The 22856-nt window shown below is 38.2% G+C and overlaps 1 protein-coding gene across 1 annotated transcript in view; it reads right to left on the reverse strand.

Annotated features, from left to right (window-relative positions):
* POLR3B (RNA polymerase III subunit B) overlaps positions 1 to 22856 on the reverse strand; it is an 83255-nt gene that overhangs the window by 12487 nt on the left and 47912 nt on the right. The window contains exons 20-25 of the mRNA XM_054071006.1: positions 18204 to 18413; positions 16176 to 16334; positions 14608 to 14725; positions 13217 to 13359; positions 2697 to 2800; positions 1725 to 1891 (exon numbers count right to left, since the gene is read on the reverse strand). Coding sequence (XP_053926981.1) covers positions 1725 to 1891; positions 2697 to 2800; positions 13217 to 13359; positions 14608 to 14725; positions 16176 to 16334; positions 18204 to 18413 — 901 coding nt within the window. The remainder of the gene's footprint in view (positions 1 to 1724; positions 1892 to 2696; positions 2801 to 13216; positions 13360 to 14607; positions 14726 to 16175; positions 16335 to 18203; positions 18414 to 22856) is intronic.

A 22856-nucleotide genomic window follows, 5' to 3' on the forward strand; every position in this document is an offset into this window, starting at 1 on the left:
GACAGTCTTCCCATTCATCAATTCTCCCTGCGCAGCACTTCGAAGCACAACCCAAGACCCAGATGGGTGAAAGCCCTCCCTGAGTGGCTATGCATCAGCACTGCTGTCCCGGCGGCACTGCTCAGCAGCTGTAACCACAGGACAAAAATGCTTGCCCTGGCTGGCACTGAGGGCTCAAACGAGAACCATGGGTAAAAGGGCTCTTGAGAACCATGATTAGGCACTTGCATCAACTTGGGAACATCTGTAAGCAGTACAGAGAGCATTACTCCACTGTACGAGCTGGAGTAATGGCTAAAGATTTCCGTGTTTAAAACACATCCAACTGTAAGAACAGCACAAGCACCTAAAGATCAGAAAGCAACAGTTGAAAGCACTCAGTCATTTCCAAGCTTCCACCTTCAGCACTAAGAACAACCAGATTTAACACAAACTCGGCACTGCCACTGATTTATTTTTAAAAAAATGTATGGCCAATGTAAAAACAAGCAGGAGACAACAGTACTGCACCTCTCATTCAGAAACATTTCTAACACGATTCAGTGTTATTCCAAACGCTGCCTATTGAAGGAAATAATAAAACTTAACCAGGCATTTGAAAATTTGCAAACTTCTATATAATTATCAAATCTGCCTTCAAACTTCTTAACAAATAGATTAAGCAATTGAAATTTGCTTGGAAGAATATCAGTACCCTAAAGCAAAGTATCTGAATAAGGTACTAGAAGTTTGGCGATGGGGGATTTTTAGAGCTATATGATGTTATTTTTTCTAGGAAGGAGGATTAGTCTGATTTTTTTAAATTGCCATGATGTACCAAAAGAAGGTGTTTAAAACACTGGGATACTTGATATACAACTTATGGAACATGGAGAGGGTAAAGAAAACAAAATTATCTCTCTGAAACAAAAAAGAGTAACGGCATATGGAATAAGTTGGTAGGAAAAGCAATTAAAACAAAAAGTAGTAAAAAAAACCCCAAAAAAGTTAAAAAAGAGACCTAAACTTGTTCCTTGAGAAGAAGGGGACTGGGAGGATAATAAAAATAGCAGGAAGGTAGGATTAAGATACGTTTTGGAAGGGCAGGCATGTGGAGCCATATGGCCTTTTCCTGTTCCTAAACTATCTTTATGTTCTTTGAACTCTGTGTCTCAGAAGCCGGTCCGATCAACACAGCAGGAAGTTTGCAGATTAGAGTTTTATGCCAGACTGAATCACTGTGTAATTGAAAGAAGAAAAAAAAAAAAAAAAAAGAAAAAAGAGCACACACAAAATAATCCCAAGGAACAGACACCTGCCTCCAAATCCATATTTTACAGTACCATTAAAGTCAACATAAAAATGCTTATCTGACTCCAAGCATACATAACATTTGCTGCCAACAGAAACTTGAAATTTCTTACAATCTCTCAGAAAGAAAACTTTCATTTTACCTTTTTTGTCCTGGTACAGAAGTTGGGAATTTTTTGCATGTACTACAAAAGCCACACACGTTATAGCCACAAAACCACTAGTAACTCTTAAAATGTGGAACCACAAAATAATTTTAAGGGTGAAAAAAAGCCAAAGTTCACCATTCTTCATCCCCTTCCCTCCATGTGACAGATTGTTCTGCAACTATGAGAAAGTTTCCGAGCTCCAAGACGTGTGAAGATTTTTCATATGTGTCTAAACAGGATTTCCTCACTCTCTGAAACACCTAAATCTATACAGCAGATTCTTACCCAGTGATACCAGATGTGACGTAGTCCTTCCCTAGGTAGTTATAACCATGACGAATAAGATCTTCACACACATCCTTAACTTTACTGCCTCCAAAAGCTGTTCCATAGTGAAATCTGCCATCGAGGACTCCAGCTTTTCCAGCCAGGAGTTCAATTAACTTTCCTACCTGTGCAAAGCAAAGCAGAGTTAACAGCCTGCTCATTAGTACAGGCGCATTGCTGTATTGGTCAGAGCATAAGGTAGTCAGGAAAAGCACCTCTGAAAGCAGCTTGGGTTATTGTATGCAATGGGAGGAAAAGAAGAAGCCCAAGAACAAGGAAGCTCCTCCTTTTTGACACCTCCTGTGTGAAGGGGTGAAAACTGGACACACTGCAGGGTGTGGGAAGACATTCAAGGTCCAGAGTCGGGGAGCTCCATTTTTTTTCCAGTTGCCTGGAAAATAAGCAGGATCCAGTGTGGCCTTCTGCTCTAGGACACAGCCTCAGGGACTGACATGCTACAGTGCAGCGGAGGGAACAGAAAGGACAACAAAGAGTAAAAGATCAGAGGCTGCACGAAATAATCAGTGGAGGTCTAGAACTATTATTTAAACTCCTCTCCAAACTTCACCTCACAGTCTGCCCAAAATGGCTTATTGGGCATAGGCAATAGGGAACGAAGAGGGAGAGCAAGGAATTTTAAAACAGAAAGGGTGGAAGTGAGGTATTTGGTTGCTTTCCTATTAGCTTGACATAGAACAAAATCAGAATGATGCACAAACAGCCCCATCTCTACTGCTTTTATAGCACCATGTTTCAAAACATGCAAAACAGAAGTCTGAACACTTATAGGAGAATGAGTATGTGGCAAGATGACTGGAGAATATTCTCAGTGAAACTGTGTTTCAAACTTCTTTTTGTTTCTGCTGGTTAATCTACTTCACTTTTCCTATTGGGGGACATTGTCTCTTTAATAGTAACATAACCACTAACCGTCATACGCGATGGGAAGCCATGAGGGTTCATTATGATATCTGGACAGATTCCTGTATCACAAAATGGCATGTCCTCCTGAGGAACAATCAGTCCACACACCCCTGCAGAAGAGAAAACATTTCAATTCACAAGCAGCGACCCACCAGCAGGGCTGACGCTCATCACCAGATTTTCTTTAGTGTTTTCCTCCTCCTCTCTTTCTCATGGATCACTTTTTACCCAGATTCATTACCATGACCAGTGCTCGCAACCTGCAGGCTAGAAGACAGCCCTTGTGACAGGACTGGCAAAATTAGCATACCCTTACAGAATGCTCCCAGTGATTTGTGAGTTAGCAAATCAGGGAAGAAAGCTTTAGATACAGTTTTCAGAGGCAACCAGAAACTTTTGACCAGTCAGACTGGTCTCAAGGGAGACCTATTTTTTAAAGCTGATGCTATAATTTCCTGGAAAAAAAAAAAAAAAAGAAAAAATCAGGCCTCTTACTGTATGTCTGTATAAGTAAAATTATTATTGATTAGAAATTTGTTTATCATATATGTCCTCACTAAAAGCTGCAAATAAAAACAAATCAAGTCAGGACTTTGACAGGAATGAAGAGGAGATAAGTAAGGGAAATAAAAAAAAATTGCAACAAGATATTTTCAGATAGCATTTATTTGCTGAGCAAAGACTGCTTTTGAAGAATCACAAAGTACAATTTATTCCTCAGACTGCTTATATTTTGTCAATCCATGAACACAAACTGTACCTTTAATAGTTTTGCAAGCTCTTTTCAGTCTCTGTCAGTACTGGATGCAAAACAAACCTCCCTCCCCTCAAACTCTAAAACTATTTAGGAAAGTTTAGACAGAAACATGAAAACTCACTTAAAATAGTCTATAATACAATCCAAAATTTTCCCTGCAACCCTTACAACTGTTTCTACAGCAAATTCTGCAAAACAAAATACTGCAGCTATAAATGACTGAGAGATTTAACATTCAAATTCAGGTGCTAAAATGCAGCTGCTTAAGCCCATCCTCCTTTGAACCAAAGCTACTGTTTCAGTTGGACAATTTCTTCCAGAAGCCCATATTGCTGAAAAAGCCTGCAAGCTATTTGAGATCAGCCTGCTGCAACTGCCAGAGCACACTTTGGGAACAGTTCTGAAGCGGAGGGGGCTCCTGGAAGACGGAGGGTGCTGGTTACATCCCTAAAAAGGCATCCCCCCACCAGCCAGTTCACAGGGGGATATTGGCGTCTGCTCAGGAGGGAGCTTCTCTTCCACTGTCCAAGCAAGACAGGGATAGGTGTATGGGACAGTATTTAATAGAATGAGAATTGTTAAGTATGGGGGAAGGGAGCAGAAAAAATATGATTGGAGCATTTGGGGCAAGGGTGGTGGTGGTTGTATTTAGTTTTTAAACCTACTGAAACTAATTTTTATTGTTCTATTATGATAAATAAATAATATTCTCCCTGCCAAGCAGCAATCGTTTGCTGAAAATGAAAAAACACCCCACAATCCACTATCTCTTGTGCACATAGCTTTTTTTATCCTAAAACTGTATCCATACATATTATATATGCATTATGGCACATACATTTTGCCTTATTCACGTTTACTTCTAAGAAAGCATTAGGTTGCATCTGGACTCCAGGGCACCTGTAAGCCAAAAATTAAATCTTAGCTAACTTAAAATTACTTTAGGCTCTGAAAACCTTTTATATGCCAAGCCGGTTCCCATAGCAGACAGCCACTGTGTTGTTTGTTTTGTGTGAAAGTGAATGATAAAAGATCCATGAAATCGACACAGAAAGGCAGAACAGCAGAAAGAACTGAGGGCTCTCCATCATAGCGGCTTCTACCCTCCGCTGACTTGTATAACAATGGGACCTACACACCCAACTGCAGATCTAACACAGCTGTGCATTTCATTAGATGAAGAGCACTAGTGACACAAGTAAATAATTAACTTATTCTGGTCCGCTGACTGTGGTTATGAGACCAGTCATAGCTGACAGATTTTAATACAAGTTAACACAAAGACAGCATAATGAGCTTAGAAGTTAAAAACAAAATATTTAGACAGAATCCAGCAATGTGAAGCTCACTAGGCCATTTATAAAGTTTCTATTTTACAGAAAAAAAAAAGAGAAAGCTATAAACCCTCAGTTTTAAGCTTCTGTATTTTAAGAAGTCACTGAATTTATAGCAGATCTGCAGCAAGTCCATGTGTATTCAGAAAGCAGGGCAGAAAGAAGATTCTTCCTTTCCTACAGTTTAAGAAAAGTTCATTCTTTCCCATAAAAAACTGTTAAAAAAGCTGAAAGACACCGTTCCTATATACAACACTACTTCTAAAAGCAAGTAACTGCAATTCCTTTCAAAATGCAAACTTGATCTTATTTTGCAGTCACTTGCCTTTAGAAGCTCTTTAAGAGACTAACGCTTGCAGACTCACACTGTAAGCTCCTGAATTTGCTACTCTCTCTCATCCCTCACCACTGAGCCAGAGTTTGCAGCAGGGCAGTAAAAGGCAAGCCGAGTGGTTCAGCATTGCCGAGCAGCTGTGAAAAAGTGATCAAGTGAATTAATCCACGTAAGTGGAATTACCACTTGCAACTGGCTCATAAAACAACAAAGAAGAGGCTGGATTTAAAACAGCCTCAAGTTCCAAATGTTGCCCTGTCCAACTAAGAACTGCATTTCACAACTGCATTGCCCAACTATTCCCCATACAAACATCATAAATAGGACACGCTCAAATGAATGGGTAACTTTTTCTGGCTCTTACTAAAAGTTTTTACGATATCCTAATTGTTATTTATTTAGACACCACACAAAAATCATTCCCCAGCATTCACACAGGACACACAATTTGGTTTTGTTCACTTCCCTTCCCTTTGCAATTTTTATATGCTGCATCTGAAATACAGCAATAGAGTTTCAAACTAAACGTTATACTGCGATGGGCCTGGATCTGCTCTCATCTATACCTAGTTCTCGTCTAGGACCAGAATCAAACACCATCCAGAAAATGCTGCAGGCAAAACAAAAAACAATATTTCTTTTGATGTGGACTAAGAAGAGGGTTGTATGTTTGCGCAAAAAAGCATCCAGCAGCTTGTTACATCTCATTTATTTTCAACTGAAAATCAAACTGAACTGTAGAAAAAACTTTGTGTATCAATTTCATGATGTCATCTTACAGTGAAAATCAGTGAAAATGCCAACAAATTCTTTTAAGATATCCCTCTCTCTCTTTCCCCAGAAAAGTGGATTAATAAGCATGGTAGTTTACTGCAAGGATAATTGTTTAAATTAAAATAAACTTAAATCAGACATCTACATGGAAGTATAAAGCAGCCATTGGCAGTGTTTTTCAATGCTATTGTATGTTACCGAATAAATGACAGCCCGCTGACTATGCATGATGACCCCCATCCTCACACACGCTATCCCGACAGCATCCCAACACCCATCTACTCCCACAAGGCCCTGACAGAGCATAAAGATCCTCTCACCCAAAAAGTACTTTTCTCTTTTAAGACTTTGTTTTTCTAATCAAGAGAAATTCAGATTTCCAGAATTGGTATTTTTTATGCAGTTTTTTTTACAGTTTGCTGACAAACACGAACATAGACAGATTTGTAAACCATCCGTTCAGCAGGAAGGGGGAAGGGGAGTAGCAGGGAGGGGGCAGGGACAAAACACAGCAGTATGGGAAAGTTTTTCACTGAGCTATGGTAAGGTGCCTTCTATACACACACATGCCAAATGAAAAAAAAAATCATCAAATAAGTCAAAACAACCTAATATAGAAAACTAATTACTACCAGCAGGAGGGACATTAGAGAGCAAAGGAGACTAAGTGAATAGAAGCAGCATAATACCAGTTTCTATCAGCAAGATAAAAAGAAGCGCATTACTAGATGCGCTTGTTTACTTATTCTAATGATATGTTGGTAAAAGAGTTAAAACTAACTTGAAAGGCATCTCTTTTAGACTTACCAGATTTGCCAGAATTCGGAAATACTCTTGAGAAAAACAAGACTACACTGTGTAACTATAACACGGTGCCGTATATTATGGACAAGTGACAAGGAGATTTGCAAAAATTAGTAAGGCTAAACAAAAATGTACATCTGCTTCAAAACATCTCTGCATCTCTAATTACATACTGTGTTGGCTAACTAAGCATAAAACAAGTACAGCAGAGAAAAATGCTGCATCACATAAGCTTTGTTCAATATTGAATCATTCACTGATCTATCATATCACGTGCTACATCCCATTTGACATAAGAGGTAAAGAACAGAATTAAAATTAACAGATAAATAATGCATAAGTAAACTTGATTAGTTTTCTTATTAAAAACATCACTCTAAATGAGAGGAGGTGCTAGAAGACAATACAGTTTGTACACTGCTTTCCCATGAGCTGCTGAATGGTCTGATGTGATAAATTTGCATAGTCTGAAGCACACAAAGAGCTGATTAATTGAAACCCTTACAATGCTTCTGGAAGCAGCTATTGTAAAACAATAACCATAGGAACTTTACAAAATACACATGTCTGAATGAGTCAAGAGCTTAATAAAACGTGTGTTCAGGATACACTATTTGGAAACAGAATTAGAGATTTTTATTCTGTGCCATAAAATGCTAAATCACCCTAATTTCAGAGGTTCAGTTGAGGATTTACTGAAAAGGTCAGAAGGTTACCTGTTTGCTCCTTGAGATAAAAAAATGCTGTAATTTTCTTCTTAACACAGCAAGCTAAGCAGCCATTTTGTTAAAAATAAATAGGAAAAAGAAAAGCATAAGAAGTTTCAATGGTATTCTGACATCCCATTTGCTCATATTCAACTTCTGAAGATAAAAATATTACGAAATTCTTACCTTTCCTGATGCCTAATACCTACTAATAATCTCACATTCCTGCAGACGATAACAGCAAATTCTTCTTAATGCCACTTTAACCACTTAATTCCTATAAACCTACTCATGTTTTATTAAAGTACAAAGTCTGACTTGTAACATGGGGGAAAATTACACAAGTAGCCATTTAAAATAACATCTTACTTTACATGCTCTGCTTGTACGTACTGTTAAAAGGAGCCCATAAAAAGGAGAAAGATAAGTTGGTTCTCAACAAAATCAGACAAGCAGAAGGAAGATGCTCAAACTTGGTAAAAATTTTTTACAACTAAGTAAGGTCAGACTTTGGTAGATAATCGGTATTGTTACCAAGTTTACGTAGCTGACAATGCTGTGAATGGATTTTGTTTTGACACTAAAGAACATGGTTCATTTAGGAAAACAAAGACCATCTTTCATGAATTTAAACTCGCTTCCTTTTCTTCAGAGTTGTTTAAGTGCAGATACTTCAGAAAGGTTTAATCCTTTATCTTAGATCTTCAGCTATTAAAAAGTTTCTGTTTGCCAGTTCAAACAATCTCTTGCTTAAATACAGTTTTTCCACTCCTCAGGAATACTGTTCAGTATTGCTGCTTAGTTCTGTGATCTACAGGACCTTTGTTGGAGGTGTTAATCCTTTTTCACATGAGAGACTGAGAAATGTTCTTTCAGAGAAGTGATATATTGCTTTTTTTCACATCAAAGGAGCCCAACTTTTTCCTCATTGTGACTTGTAGCAAAGCAAGAGGAAATCTGGAAATATAATAATTTGGTTTGCATGGAACTCTGATGAAGCTTCTTTAGCTGAACAATTCTTTAGCCTTCTGTGCTTTGAAAAGTGACTTTGCTTGAAGAATGCAAGATTAAAAAACAAAATAATTAACCAAAAAAATTTCTTTATCCTTCTGCAAAAAATACAATGCAATAAAGTTTAAAAAAAAAGTCCTACAGCTCAAGATAACTCCTCCTTGGTAGGCATATATATTTTTTTGCAAGACATTAGAAGCTTAAGGGCTTACAGACAAAAGTGACAGTCCCACTCCCAAAGATCTTTATACAATGTCCAGTTTGAAGACGAATATTGAGACCGAGCAAAATATTTGCTGGTGTGTTTCCCAACACAATGTGATGGCCTCATTTGTGTTTTTTTCTTCTTCTCATACACATCTCTGTTGACAGGGCTTGAAGGAAAGGCTAGCTTTTACAGGCAGTTTGGAAGAAGTGTACTTAAAACACAGACTTGAATGAAAAGAGGGTGTGGTGAACAGGCCAGAAGTGGTGACCCTTGCCAATACCATCTTGACATGTGAGAGGACACAAAGAAGGCAGCAAATACAGGAGCAGCAGCATAGATCTATGTTATTATAGGGGCCTACACAATCTACTACATATTTAACGAAAGGCTTTTCTGTAACAAAAGGCTAAAGCTCATTTGTGAGATTTAATCTGTTATATCCCAAACACCTTCCAGTCCTGCTACTTTGCTTCTTTCTGCCTCAACAACAAGGTATAGCTTTGGAATACAGGAAAAAGCTCATAAAAAAAACCTCGAGCAACATGGTTTGTGTAATTTCTTGCTTTACATGTATTTAATTATTTTAAAACTACTACTATAATTCTGTTAAATCAAATCTCATCTACATGCATTCCTTCTAGAACATAAAAATACTTCATGGAAAAGGTTGACAATACAGAAAGGAGAGAAATATGCTTCATCTCCCTCTCATTGAATCTAGTTATTTGTTAATTTAAGCTCATCATAGGTTTAAATGGCCCTTTGGTGGGCTTAAAGCTAACATCAGAAATTAAAATTGAAGTGGCAATCGCCTGCATTCAGACAAAGATGAGAGAACAAATTCAGGGCTAATTAAAAATTCTATCAATGGAAAATGTTAAACTATTAGTATTACAATTTTTGTTTCACAATTGTCTATACTCCTCTGTTATGACAGATCCTTCCCTGATTTGATGTCAGAGAAGGATGATGCTACCTGTATTTTTAAACAGCTGGCAAAGGAGATTCTCCCTTTCTTTTTTATGCCTTTTCTCCAGTACGGTCATGGCTTGTAATCTAACATCAATGTCATTATCTGGTTCCTCGCTGTATACCAAAGGTGCCAAACAGTAAACTCCACTGCTCTTGTGTTTTTTTTCTTGTTATCCAACACGTGTATCTTCTCCACTAAGCATACTTCTCCTTTCTCCCATTTATTGTAACACCTTTTCCCATAACGTACTGCAAGCCAGTGAACTAAGGGGTCTACTACTAGGAAGGATGTGTATCCTAGCAGGATGCAATAACTTAGGATACGGTCATTGACAAGAAATTACTACAGAGTGATGCACGGACAGCTAATGAGCACATGCCAGCAAAATCTGTAACACAGCTGCTGCAATATTCCCACTCATACATCCAAAACCGTGGTGAAAGAGATACTTGCTATTCTGAATAACAGATGTTTTTGTCTTATTATTATTACAGGTCCAAAACACAAATACATGGGTGATCAGTCACTCCTACCTTATGGAATGCCAGGCATAATTATGGGCTCCCTGAAAGCTCCCTGCAGGATTCAAGACAATGTTTTTCATTACCATGGAATTTCCACAGGTATTTTACTTTGGCAAAAAACATTACTAACTTTCTATATTTTGGGGGACATTAAAGAAAATACCACCAGATTCCAATACAGCGTGTATTAGCTAGTTTTGCATTTAACCATGAACATCAGAGTCTGACGTGCAGCCCTTCAACACCTCTAAAATGAGCTTGCTCTAGACTATGAGAGGCCTGATGAGCATTAGTGGTATAGAAGGCCTTCTGCTCCCCAAAGCCATATCACAGCCTACCTGACCAAGCTCAAATTATATAAAGAGATCAACTTTGCTCTAAAAGCAGTCATAGGCTTAAAAGTACTGCACATCTTCATTGTGTATGAGATTAAAAAATTATTTGAAAGAAACTCCACAGGAAATATTCCTGAAGAAAAATCTTCCAGCAGAGAAGGAAGGAATGGAACAGTTGAACTACTCCACCTGCTTGACTCTTTCTGTTTGCCTCTGGAGCTAATTATCTTCCCACTCACTCACTGAAACTATCCTATATGACTGTAATGCAAGAATCAGACTGGGTTTTTGAAGGAAAGTCAAGAATATAATGCTTCTTTACTTTTTGAAGCAAGGTAGGTACTGCTTTCCCAGTCACTTGGGGAAATCAGTGAGAATTCCTTCCTAACTTTAGATCAATAGCCATCTTGAACATACAATCAGGAAAAACATTTCAATGTTTATCAGAAGAGTTTCTTAATGACAGCAGAAACAAAGCCAGGATTTAGTTTAGAACATAGTGTGTCCAGAACCAATTTTACGAGTCTATGGAAAGATACTGTTGAAACAAGGGTGACCTTTGAGAAAGTCGGATGTACTCAGAAAGCCTTAACTGTACTCCATAGAAAACACATACATAGAAGTTGAAGCAATATCTGGTAACAGATGATATTATGATCAGCTACTGACTTTTGTACCCATTTATGTTTGCTCTAAGTAGATTACCAAACCTGGAGACTACAGACATGAGGATTACTGTGTTTAACCCTGCATCTCAGGACAGTAGTCCTGAGACTAGGACTCAGGACTAGGGATGTAGTCTTTCACCTCAGTTACACTCTGCCACCTCATTGTCACTGATGCTTACATACTTCTATAGCCCCAGAAAGTTAGAAAGTATCTCAAGCTTGACTTCTCATACTTTACTCAAGCATGTGAGTAAAGAACTGAAGAGTGGCATGAAACATTATAAAAATGACTGGTGTCTCTCTGTAAGCAACTTCTCTTTCATACCCCCTCCAATCACACAGGCACTGAATATGCTGGAGATGATTCTGGTTAAGCCTCATTTAAGAAAGTCCTGGAGCATTTCTTGCAGTATCATCTCATTTCACTCGCTTCAATTTTCATATGGATGTTGTGAAAGAATCAGCTCTCTGCTAACTGATTCCAGGGCGTAATTGCCCACAGACTTCCCTAGTTCTGCCTCAAAAGTACAGGATGTGAATCAGCACAGCAAAGTTAAAACCAACATGAGGCCAAGACTAGGGCAGAAACCAAGGACACAGAGTGCAGAAGAGGACACTTGCAGGGAGCTCCTCCTAACAAAAAGCACTTTCTCTTCCATGCATCTTCTGACAAAGAGAAGACTCCTAACAAAAGGCTAGTTGGTTTGCAAGACAAAATCCCTTAGTACTGTAATTGGAGGTACTACTGAAAAATTCATTGACTACAACTAGTTTTAAGTATCAATGTTTCAAATCTAAACTGTGTCTTCCATTAATCTGTCAGTTCTCTCTGTCCTATAGCAGATACTTGTGTTACCAGATACAAGAGGCTGATGTGCACAGAATGCTCTAGTTCCAGTTGATCAGAAATAAAAGGAAGTACGGATTTTTTGTGTCCCAGTAGTTGAGACAGTATCACATCTGTCCAGTACCAAGAAAGAAGTGCACGTGCTGCAATGGGAAGGATTTTGTAGTATCAACCTCTTTCCCTCCCCACCACATCTGACATGAGACTGAGCAATGTTCTAAAACCAAAATAAGATCTAAAAATGTCACAAGATTACATTCAGCTCGTAAGTTTAGTGTAGCACATACAGTAAGGCAGGAGATCATGCTGAAAGTACTAAAATTCTACATTTTCCAAGTGTGCAGATAGATGAAAACATGTCAAAACCTTTTCCCCACTGAGACACAAGAAGCTTTTAAATGAGTTACAGTGCGATTGTTTTCAGTGGTTTCTTTCTTTGCACCCTTCCTTGACCATTGAGATTCAGAGACATGATTCAGAGGCGTGTTCATGTCACACTTTTTTGCCATTAAGGTCAAAGGGAGTCCACTGCTTTTTTCAATAGATATGGAAACAGGCTCCTGATTCTTATCTTACTATTAACGCTCAAGAGCTACATGCCACTGAGCAGCTTCCTAGTAGGTATCCGTTTTGTACTCTCAGTTTGATGATCCAGAGGTGCCCCAGATCATGTCCCAAGTCTATTTTTGAAAACATTTTCCCTTTCTTTCTATTCTCTGCCAGTACAGTCCTAGTTGTATCCCTGATTTTTTTCCCTTTTACACCATGGCTCTGAGCAGTCTCAGACAGTCACGGTTGTATCCACAGTCCTGTCTTTAGAGTAGTATGTCTGCATCAATAACCTGCAGACACCCCATTCCATCTCTGGTCATTTCTGTCCATTCAGAATAGACCCTTTCACTCCGTCCTCCAGTACCTCTCTAGATAACCCACTGACAAACCTATCACCTAAAACCAAATTTACACTTGGAAAAAAAGAAAAAACAAACTCAAAACCCTGTTCTTCTTTTAAAGAGACAACTACTGTGTTTTCCACATTCACAAGTCAACAGAGAGTTGTGCTTGCCAATTCCTCCCCTCAGAAACAGCACTGCTAAATTAGGTGAACTTAAAACAAAAAAAGGGTATAGTCTTCTACCACTGCCTTCATAAAAGATCTGAACTAATCAACGGAAAAGCCTACCATGATATTTTGGAAGTATAGTAGGCATACCCTACTAATAGGTATTTTTATTAAATGTGTTGCTTACCTTTCTGCCCATGACGACTGCTAAATTTATCTCCAATTTCTGGGCGTCTAGTTTGCCTTAACAGCATTTTGATCAAGAAAGCATCCTCTGCATTTGATGAAATCATTACTTTTTCGATATAAGAATCAGTTGCACCTTTGTAACTAGTAAAAGAAGACAAAACATGAGTTTCACATCTATGAACAGAACACAACTGACAAACAAGTACCTGCGTATCAGTAAGCTTCTGGCTAAACCGTAGTCTTCATGGAAATTATATATGGAGGCCAACGGAACAAAGATTACATACAGACATTTCAGAGCACAGTATGTTTTTGGAAAAGAAAAGCCTTAAGAGATACAATAGGAACAAATGGAGAATTAAGCTGAACTTGCAAAGAACAAGTTATTTCTTCTGTCACGTAGGTTCTTCTCAATGTATACTGCAAATTTCAGTTAAACAAACCAAAGCCAAAGAGAGTTACAGCTGATGAAGAGTATATAGAGTTATGACATCTAAACTCAGAGCCCCGGATCCACGTCTTTACCCGGTGCGATTACTTTTTTCCTCTTGATAACTACACCGTTGCCTCACTTCTTTATTTATATCTTGTAGGAGTAAACCTAGAGCTTTCTATTGGTTATGAAACACACAGCACTGCAGCAAAACTAATTCTGCCTTTTTGTTCTGGGCATCAATTGCTTGCTCTGCTGATTTACCAAACTGTTATGGTTATTCCTGACAAAACAGTGAAACCTCCTACCTTCTTTCTTTCTTTTTACATTTAATGCAAAATTTTAATCTCACACCTCCGAAGCCCTTCTCTGTTCTTTCAACTCTTACTGACTCTCCTTTCCCATTCTGGTGCATTGGTAAAGGACATCTAATTGGAGTGGCCAGAAGGAGCTGACCGTCAGCCTTCGAGACAGGAAGGTGTCCATCTCCTGGTCTCCTCACTGGCAAAGTGAAGACAGCACTTTCTGTGGGAGCCAGTATGGAAGAGATGTGCCCCGTCACCAAGTACACATATGTTCTCTGCCCTCTCACTCATCCTACTCTTCTATTTCTCCATCACTTCATCCATGAGTGACTTCTCTTCTTTCTATCACTGTTTTAGCTCTCTCCTCGGTTTCTCCTGGGAACCTACTCAGTGATTCCTCGCTAAATGTACGTCTACAGGAAGGGTCCTCCCTCTTTTTGCAATTCCAGCCTTTCAGGTGTTGGAATCTAACCTACTAGTGCTTACATGGTTAGGCACTTCTGAAAAATCCTATGAAAAATCAAGATCTAAAGAACTAGGTCTAATTTGCAGAGAGAAGTTTATTGCTGTGACTTTTCTAGAATTTAATGTTTTCTCAGATACCTTTCCTCTTTGTACTTTCCCCAACTATAAAGTTATGTTGCAACATACGTTACTGGCACATCTTTGTATTGTGGCTGCTGAGGCACGCTACTTCCTTCCAGAGGTGTCTGGGTCACAGTTGGCATAGATTTGTTCACAAGGACTTGCTTATTTTCTACTTTTTCACCTACAAAGAATAAGAAAAAAAAAGCAGCATGAAAACTTATCCAGCTACCTATGTTAGAGATACATTTTAAGCTTTAAAAAAAGGTAAGACTGAAGCCAAACTGGGAAGAACACCTCCACGAAGTTTGACATGTTATTTTATTAAATATTGCATAGTAAAGGAATCATTAAACTAGCGGGTTTTTTTGCAAACCAAAACAGAACAGCTTGCATACTGGGTGCCCTATGGGAACAGCTATTCAACATACCCTGGGTCTAAAGAATACACAAAAGCATCTGAAGTCATCTGCCATAAGTATGGAGAAAATCAACAAGCAACACTCTTACTGACCAATGTTAGAAATTCACAGCTCAATTCGGGACATCACATCATTTCCACAACGAGTTGTGCAAGACTACTTTCTGCCTCTTCTTGCAGTTACTTTTTCCTATTGCTTCTGGTCACACACATCAGCTGTTTTCCCCTGCGTTCTCTCATCCTGCCCTTCACACAGAAAACCAGACCAACAGCATGTGCGATGATATTAATGCACATCAAGTACCTGTTTCCCACCTCCTCCACAAAAGTACACTGATCTTCAGCCTCTGTCTCTTTTCTGTCCACATGATCTAGTTCAAAGAGGTTTTTACCTACAGGCTGAGAACAGCCTCAGTCTGGTGTCCACCCCAGTCCCATCTATCCTAATATTTGGGAAGAGTCTTGCTTTTTCTTTTAATTAACTTTGAAAGCTCCATTGTCATGTATTAAAGAGCAAAAGTGACCCAATTGTATTGCTATAACGGAATTAAGTTCAGTGCCTTGTACAGCATCTTTCTTATTAGATCTCAGCAGATCTATTAAGCTGGTTCCTAAGTGATGGATGACAGTATGGGAAGATGCTTTCTCAAATTTATTTCCACTGGGAAGCTATACACCTATCTTCATAACTAAATGTAGTTGTATTTATTTTCTTGCCTCTCTTGAAACCTATTTGCAAAGTGTTAAAACCACAAGGTTTTCCTTCCTCAAACAATTGAATTAATGGCAGCATGCTAGAAGGTTTTGATACATGAAATCATAATAAAGAATCTATCCTTAAAAACACTGACAGAACCTATAAGAGACAAACAATAAAAAACGACAGTATTAAAAGTCTGTCAATTTGGAGATATAAGAAAAATAGAAGATAATAGAAAAATTGGATGCTTCAACAGATTCACACTGTTAAAGACTCACTCTTCAACTTAAATATAAAATTTCGTTTTCTCATGTACAAAACCCCACCAATGACTGATACCACGCCACTTTCAGAAACTAACATTTCTTAATTTTCCACTAGAATATTGTCATCTTCAAGAAAAAAAAAAAATACACTGAGTGTAGAAGAAGGTGCACAAGAAATATTAACAGAACATTAATTTCTACCTCAGATTATGAACATGCCATGACTGAAATATGTAGTTTGACATACCTGGAGAGCAGATACCATCAGCATCTAAAATTTCATGGCGCCAGATTGGTTTGCGTGTAGCTGCATCCAACATTGGACCCATCACTTTATCAAATGTCTGGTTTGTGTAACGCTTCAGTGTACACTTGGCATTCTTATATACAAGACACCTTCCAAAACCTAAAATGTAATGCAAACTCATCTCTATAGGAGTTCAAAGATTCTTTATAACACATTATCAGAATAAAATAAGAATGCCAAATCACCTGCTGAGCTACATAGTATATTTTTTTTCATTAGTTAAGATTATTAATTGACTTGAATACACATAATATCGTACACGGATAACTAGTAGCTCACGATTTAAAAATCCAATCATGCATGCTATTTTTTTCAGACATCGGACTACAGCTCCATTCTGAAAATGTGCAAAAGCCCTTCTATACCTCTGCACACACATGCACACATCATTTCTCTTACCTTTGGTGGTCCACAGGGAGACATAACATAGGAGAAAAGACTGTAACAGGATGAGAACAGCTTCTCTTCCTTTCGAGAGTTCTAAGAAACCCGAACTTTTACTCAAATTTGTGGTTGACATAAGCTAACCTACCAGGAAATTATCGATTGAGTGTTTAATCACCCCATTATTCTCCTTTTTCGCAGCTGAAAGAATTCTGAATTACATATATTCTTATAAAATAGGATTTTTTGGGGTTTTGGATGAGAAAAGTGGCAGCTCTGGAATTTCTCTCCAAGTACAGCAACTAGCCACAATACTAAACACTTTCATCCCATTTAGAATTACAGACAGGCAAGAGCAAGACTTTCTAATAATCCTATGTTATTTTAGTTCATTTGGAAGATGGTTACAGGCACATACAGTACATCTATATCTTCAGATTATGTCAAGTAACTCCTGACAAGCACCACAGCTCTCCCTGTAAATGATACCAGTCCACCAGAAAAGAAAACATTCACTTTTAAATCATGCCTGTTGTTGTTTTAGAAAAGGAGGCATAAATTAAATGCGGCAGACATTAATGCCAAAGATACATGTCTAGGAATACTCTTATTGCTGCCTAGCAACTAGAAGGAAGGGAGTGTGAGGGGGAATAAGTCATGGAAGAATCTGATTTTGGCCACCCAAAACTAAACCAAATTTGATTGCACTGCACTGTGTCTTCTCCTAAGGGAATTTATTTAGAAAAGAGAGAGAAGAGAAACTAAGTTTTCAGGCAACTCTCCTCAAACTGCCAGCAGCATTAACATAAAGCGCTGAAGAATTGTGGAAAGCACAAGATAGTCCAGAGTGGCACAAACATATGTTTCACTTAGTTACCTTCTATCTGGTGCTTGTGTCCTTCTGCTTAAAATACACTGCACTGCATAGATTTTTTAAAATTTTGTTTTCATGGAAGCAGGTCATCAGGTTTATTATCTCATAATAAATACTATATTATTTTGCTTTATACAATACTACTAGTTTCCCTCTGAAAGCAGGCAATACTGCTATTGCTCCCTCAGACCATCGAGTTGACAATGACACAAACTGCCATGCATTTAATTTCTTTCCCAAGTACATTCCAAAGTCTAATTTTATCTATTGCTTTTGTTACTGGGGAAAACAATGAGACCCCTCTGTTAGTAACGAACAAAGGTTCAGGTTATCTGAAGAGCAAGCCTAACAGAAGACATTATCCAGTACCTTACGTTGTTTTGTAAACTAAATATTTTCAAAGAAAGACCATTTACACGTTTTCATTTGAGCTCAAATGTTAGCCGGTTTTCCTTATAATATCCATACTCAATAGTTTATTCACGTTTGCAACCTCATTGCACTATTGCACGCACAGAATGACAATCACTATTCGTGCAGAAAACAAACAAAAGCACTCAAAGTAGTTCTGGAATTCAATTTCTTAATTGGAGATGTACTGTTCATAACTGCAATAAAAGTCATTATAGGGTAACACCACGAGACAACAATTATTAAAACATGTATTAGAAAACACTCTAGAGAAGTGGGAAAGAATTGATGGTTACTACCTCTGTCCAAAGAAGCCTTGTTTAGGACAAGAGCATCTTCGATATCATAACCACTGTAGCTCATCACAGCGACTGTGGCGTTCTGTCCAGCAGGCAGCTTCTCAAAATCTATCAGTTCAATTGTTTTTGTTTTTACCATTGGCTTTTGTGGATAGGCTAGAAGATACATAAGAGTATCTATCCTGTTTCTTTGGTTGTATCCAATAGTACCTGTGTGTAAAAGAAAAATGAAAGCGTGTGAACATTAGTGAGTTTCCTAGAAATATTTTGGCTAAAAACCTATCAAATTAACTAAAACCACAAACTGGGGTATTTAACCTAATAACAGAAATTCTTCAAGAAAAGAAGGGAAAAAAAATCAGAAAAGAGACCAAACCAAAAGAACTCTACATTGTTATATTTAAATAAAGGTGTTAAGTGGCTTCTTAATTTAAGCTTCCAGAAAGAATTATTTATTTTATTCTTACACCTAAGCATCAAGAGAAAAAGAACAACAACAAAAGAAATCAAAGCCAGGTCCGAATGCAAATAAGATTTCTTTTTCAATCATGACACTGAATAACAGTGCAAGTACAAAGTTTGAATCTATTGTTCTAATAGCCATAGGGTCTTTATTGGAGAGTTGAATTTATATTCCATAGATCCGATCCAAAATTTCATGAGAATCAACAGAAAGATTCCCATTGAGTTCAAGAAGAATTCCAGTTCAAGCTCTGCATCTTTCACATCATATTTCCTTCTTTTTTTTTTCCTGGGCAATAATTAGTTCAACAGCAGCCTGTGTTAGAGTGTCACAAAGCACGAACAAAGCATACAGCTAGCAGCAGCCAAGACTGATTTACTTTCTGAAATTAGAGGCGTCATTGCTAGAAAGACTACAGTGGAAGTTCACTCACAATATATTTGTCCTTTTACATGAAATTAATTTTAAATTTACGGTTCAGAATTCAATCCTTTGTATAGACCTCCCAGCTTGAGACTGAAATTTTTGGCCCTGTCCCATCAGACTGCCAAAATGTCTTCTGAAATCTGAGGAAAAAATAATTAACACCCAGCAGGGAAACATAAACTGTTGTGTAGCAGAACAAAAGTTAAGGCAATCATATGTTATTAGAGTTTGCTGTACCAGGACCATGCTACATCTCTAAGCAATCAAGAAATTATAGTCTGAAAAGTTAAAGTTTTGAAGTTTTAAGTGCTAAATATTCTGCAGTCCTTCTTAGGAGGTACATCTTTCAAAACCTTTCCATTTTCTCCTGCATTTTCTGAGGCTGGTTGCTTTCAAGGAAAGGTCAAAGAAGTTGATGTGTAATGAAGACTTCACAGAGCCAAAATACAGTACAGCTGAACACAAATCTGCTCTTAGGGAAGGCCAGCTTCATGTTTTATATGCATCTACTTGCAATTTCCAAATGTCTGCATTTAAATAAAATGTCTAGAAAAATCAAATGGCTAAATCCAGACAGCCTCACAGGCAGCTCCAAAGACCTACTCTGTCCTGGGCACTAAGCTCTCTCTCCTAAACTGCCATAGGTCTACCCTTCCTGGGGCGAGAAGGAAGGAGAAGTGTGGGAATGGGGAGATAGCTCAACAGGTACTGTTTGAAAAAATAAACTGTTGTAACTGGCTCTTGCACACCTGGAATTTGACTGTTTCTAGAATGTGGATTTGAAGCCATGGGCACAGTACTTTTTAACAGTGAGGAAGGTGCAGTAGAGTTGACAGACTCTACATGTCTCTTGCTTTTGATCAGTTGCTTTTCTTTCTTTTTTTTTTCAATAAGGAAATTAATCATCCCTGAGCAGTATTTTCTGTCTCCAGTAAGAAGCAAGCTGGTAGGGCCTGGGTTCATTGACTCTGAAAACCCTTCCAGTCCCCCCTCTGCAAGGCCAACCATCTGAAGACCCTGTTACTTCTGATACCCCCATAGCCTAAGTATTAGAAATTGTTTTCACTGTACTGTGATAAACAAACTGGTTTTCCCACTATACAGCTAGGAAAGTCGACTTCCAAACTAAAAACTTGAAGGTTGAGACCATTTTTTCCCCTCTGCACCTAGAATGAATAATCTGCGTGCTTTTCATGGAAAGGTACACTCCTGCTATTGAGAGAAATCTTCTCCTGAGAATGCCACAACAGCTTCCACTTCTGAAATGCTTGCAGTTTTGTTCTCCTCTGGGATGCTTCTACGCTACACCTGCTCTGGTTCACTAGTTAGGGAGGCTAAGATAGGATGAAGTTTGGAGCACCTGATCATAGCTAAACTTGTCCTTTATACCCCAGTAACAATTTGTGGAAGATCCCTATATATCCAGGATTACAGATGAAGCTTTCACGTATTTCAAGCACACAGATGCTTCACGTATTTCAAACTTAGTATTGTTATCAGAGGTTCAGATAAGCTTAAGGGAACTGCTACTGTTTACATCAGATCAGGACCCATAAACGACTGCCATTACTGAGATTTTGAGCCTCAATAATAAACAGTATTCAGCCACTTCATGAGCAGAATGCAGTATCACATCAAATGGAAAACGTATACATATATATCAATGATGGATATCCTAGCAGGAAATAAATTCGTTGGAGAATCATTCAAGAGCACAAGGGAAATAAATTAGCCAAAAAGCATGCCATACATCAGCAATGTTTGTTCTAATAGCTATGATTTAAAGGTTATACAAATAATGCCTTCTCTAGACTGGTCTAACAAACCAGAGCCTTAAACCACAATCTGCTTATGTGAAATTAAGCAGCAGCAGCTTTCTTCTCCTGCAGACTGGTGTGTTGGGACAAGACCCCTGTGTGGGCGTTGAAGTGAAGGAAATCACCAGCTTTATTTCTGATTTCTCTCTGAAATAACAGTGTCCTTGTTTGCTTCAGCCAAACATCCAAGCAAAAGTAAGGTATAATTAAACTTCACTATAACAAACCCTGCTCACAATGTCCCATATTTATAATTACCACAACAGCAAGAACAATTTTTTCCATTGGTAGTTAGCCCTGTTTAAGGCAAAACAAACAAGGTTGACCTGGAAACAACAAAGATAATTTTCTTGCTTTTCTCAGCACTTGGTATACTGTGAATGCATGTGTGCATTCTTTCCTTTTTTCCATTTCCTGACAAGTTTTTTTTCTTTTGAAGTATCAGTGTGAAGTTATCACTATAAAAATGCTATCTATTGGTATTTAGCATAAATGTGGTACTGTTATTCTAATGTAGAAAGTTGTGAGAACACCCTAGAACAAACAGCAACCTAAAAAAAACATTTATCCAGTTCTCTGGTGTATTAATTACAGTGACATTACACTGTACAATCAAAACTAACAAGGATACAGAAATCAATCTACTTAAGATATGAGCTGAAACAGCTATTCTTGCACCTGCCAAGAAAAGAATCGCTGTATTTCTGTGTTTCACCATGGATTTTCTATTACTTTGTCCTTCAATATGAGCACAAACCCACAGAGAAAGGACTAAAGTTTTTAAACACTGCACTGAACCTTGTGGAGGAGGCTCCAACTCAGCTCAGAGAGATTTTCACAGTACATGTATTTGAGTGATCTGGATGCTCAGCATTTGAAATACTCTTTTTCACCACAGAAAGATTAAGAAGTCAGTTAAAAAGATTATCGGTAAACTGGGAGAAGCAGTCTAGCGTGTTTCTGCCTCGGCACTTCTGTGTCTGCTGCCAAGGAGAGAAGAGCTGGCAAAAAGAAACCATGTCATAGAGCACAAACAGTGCTCCTCAAAGAGCAGAGGCAGAATCAAACCCTGGCCACAAAGCACTCGGGTCCAGCTGTGATTACCAGTGACAGACGGTTTTGCTTTGACGTGTATTTCGACTCTCTGTCAATAGGCTAGCCATACAAAATTGGAAGTACTTTAGCTCTCGGCCCACCAATAAGTCTTTCACAACTGTCAAAACCCAACAAACTCCAGCATTCAGTTCCCTGAAGCGCATATCTTTTCATCTCAATTTTAACACATCTGGCTGGTGTACAAAGCAAAGTGGTATATCAATGGCTTTGCTATTTTACAGAAGGAAAGCAGAATGCACATGACACAGTAAGAGTGAGTATTTTGTAATATCAAAGAAGTTGCTTCAACATAAACCTCTGCAACAAAGCTCTCCCCCACCTACCACCCTTCCCTCAAATACTTTCTTTTCTTTCACCAGTTAAAGTAACAACTAACACCCAAACCCTCCTCTCCTTACTCAAGACTTGCGTTTTGACATTTGGGTTGAAACCAGAGTGCACAGTTGGGCTGTGAGAGGTTACAGCTTGCTTTGTGTACCCACACTGCCGCTTTCACAGATGCACATGTGCCTGTACAATATGGTGGATTACTGGCAGGAAAATGTGTATGTTTTCATTTCTCACATTAGGCTTTTATACAACACTTCACTGTCACAGAGGTACACAGTGTAAAACTGACTGATTTTCTATGTTTTAAATGGAATTGAAAGCTCCATTTAATATTATTCCTTCAATTCTAGGAGTCTTTGACCCTCTTAAACACTATTTTCGAAACAACAGTACAGACTCTTCTATTTTAATCTTAAATACTCCTCAGATTTTAAGCCATAACTGTTAAATTTGCACTGAAATGTCAACGTTCAACTGAGGTCCTTGCAGCTGCTGTTGTAT

This window comes from Cuculus canorus, chromosome 1, assembly GCF_017976375.1.
Source record: "Cuculus canorus isolate bCucCan1 chromosome 1, bCucCan1.pri, whole genome shotgun sequence".
Lineage (NCBI taxonomy): Eukaryota > Metazoa > Chordata > Aves > Cuculiformes > Cuculidae > Cuculus > Cuculus canorus.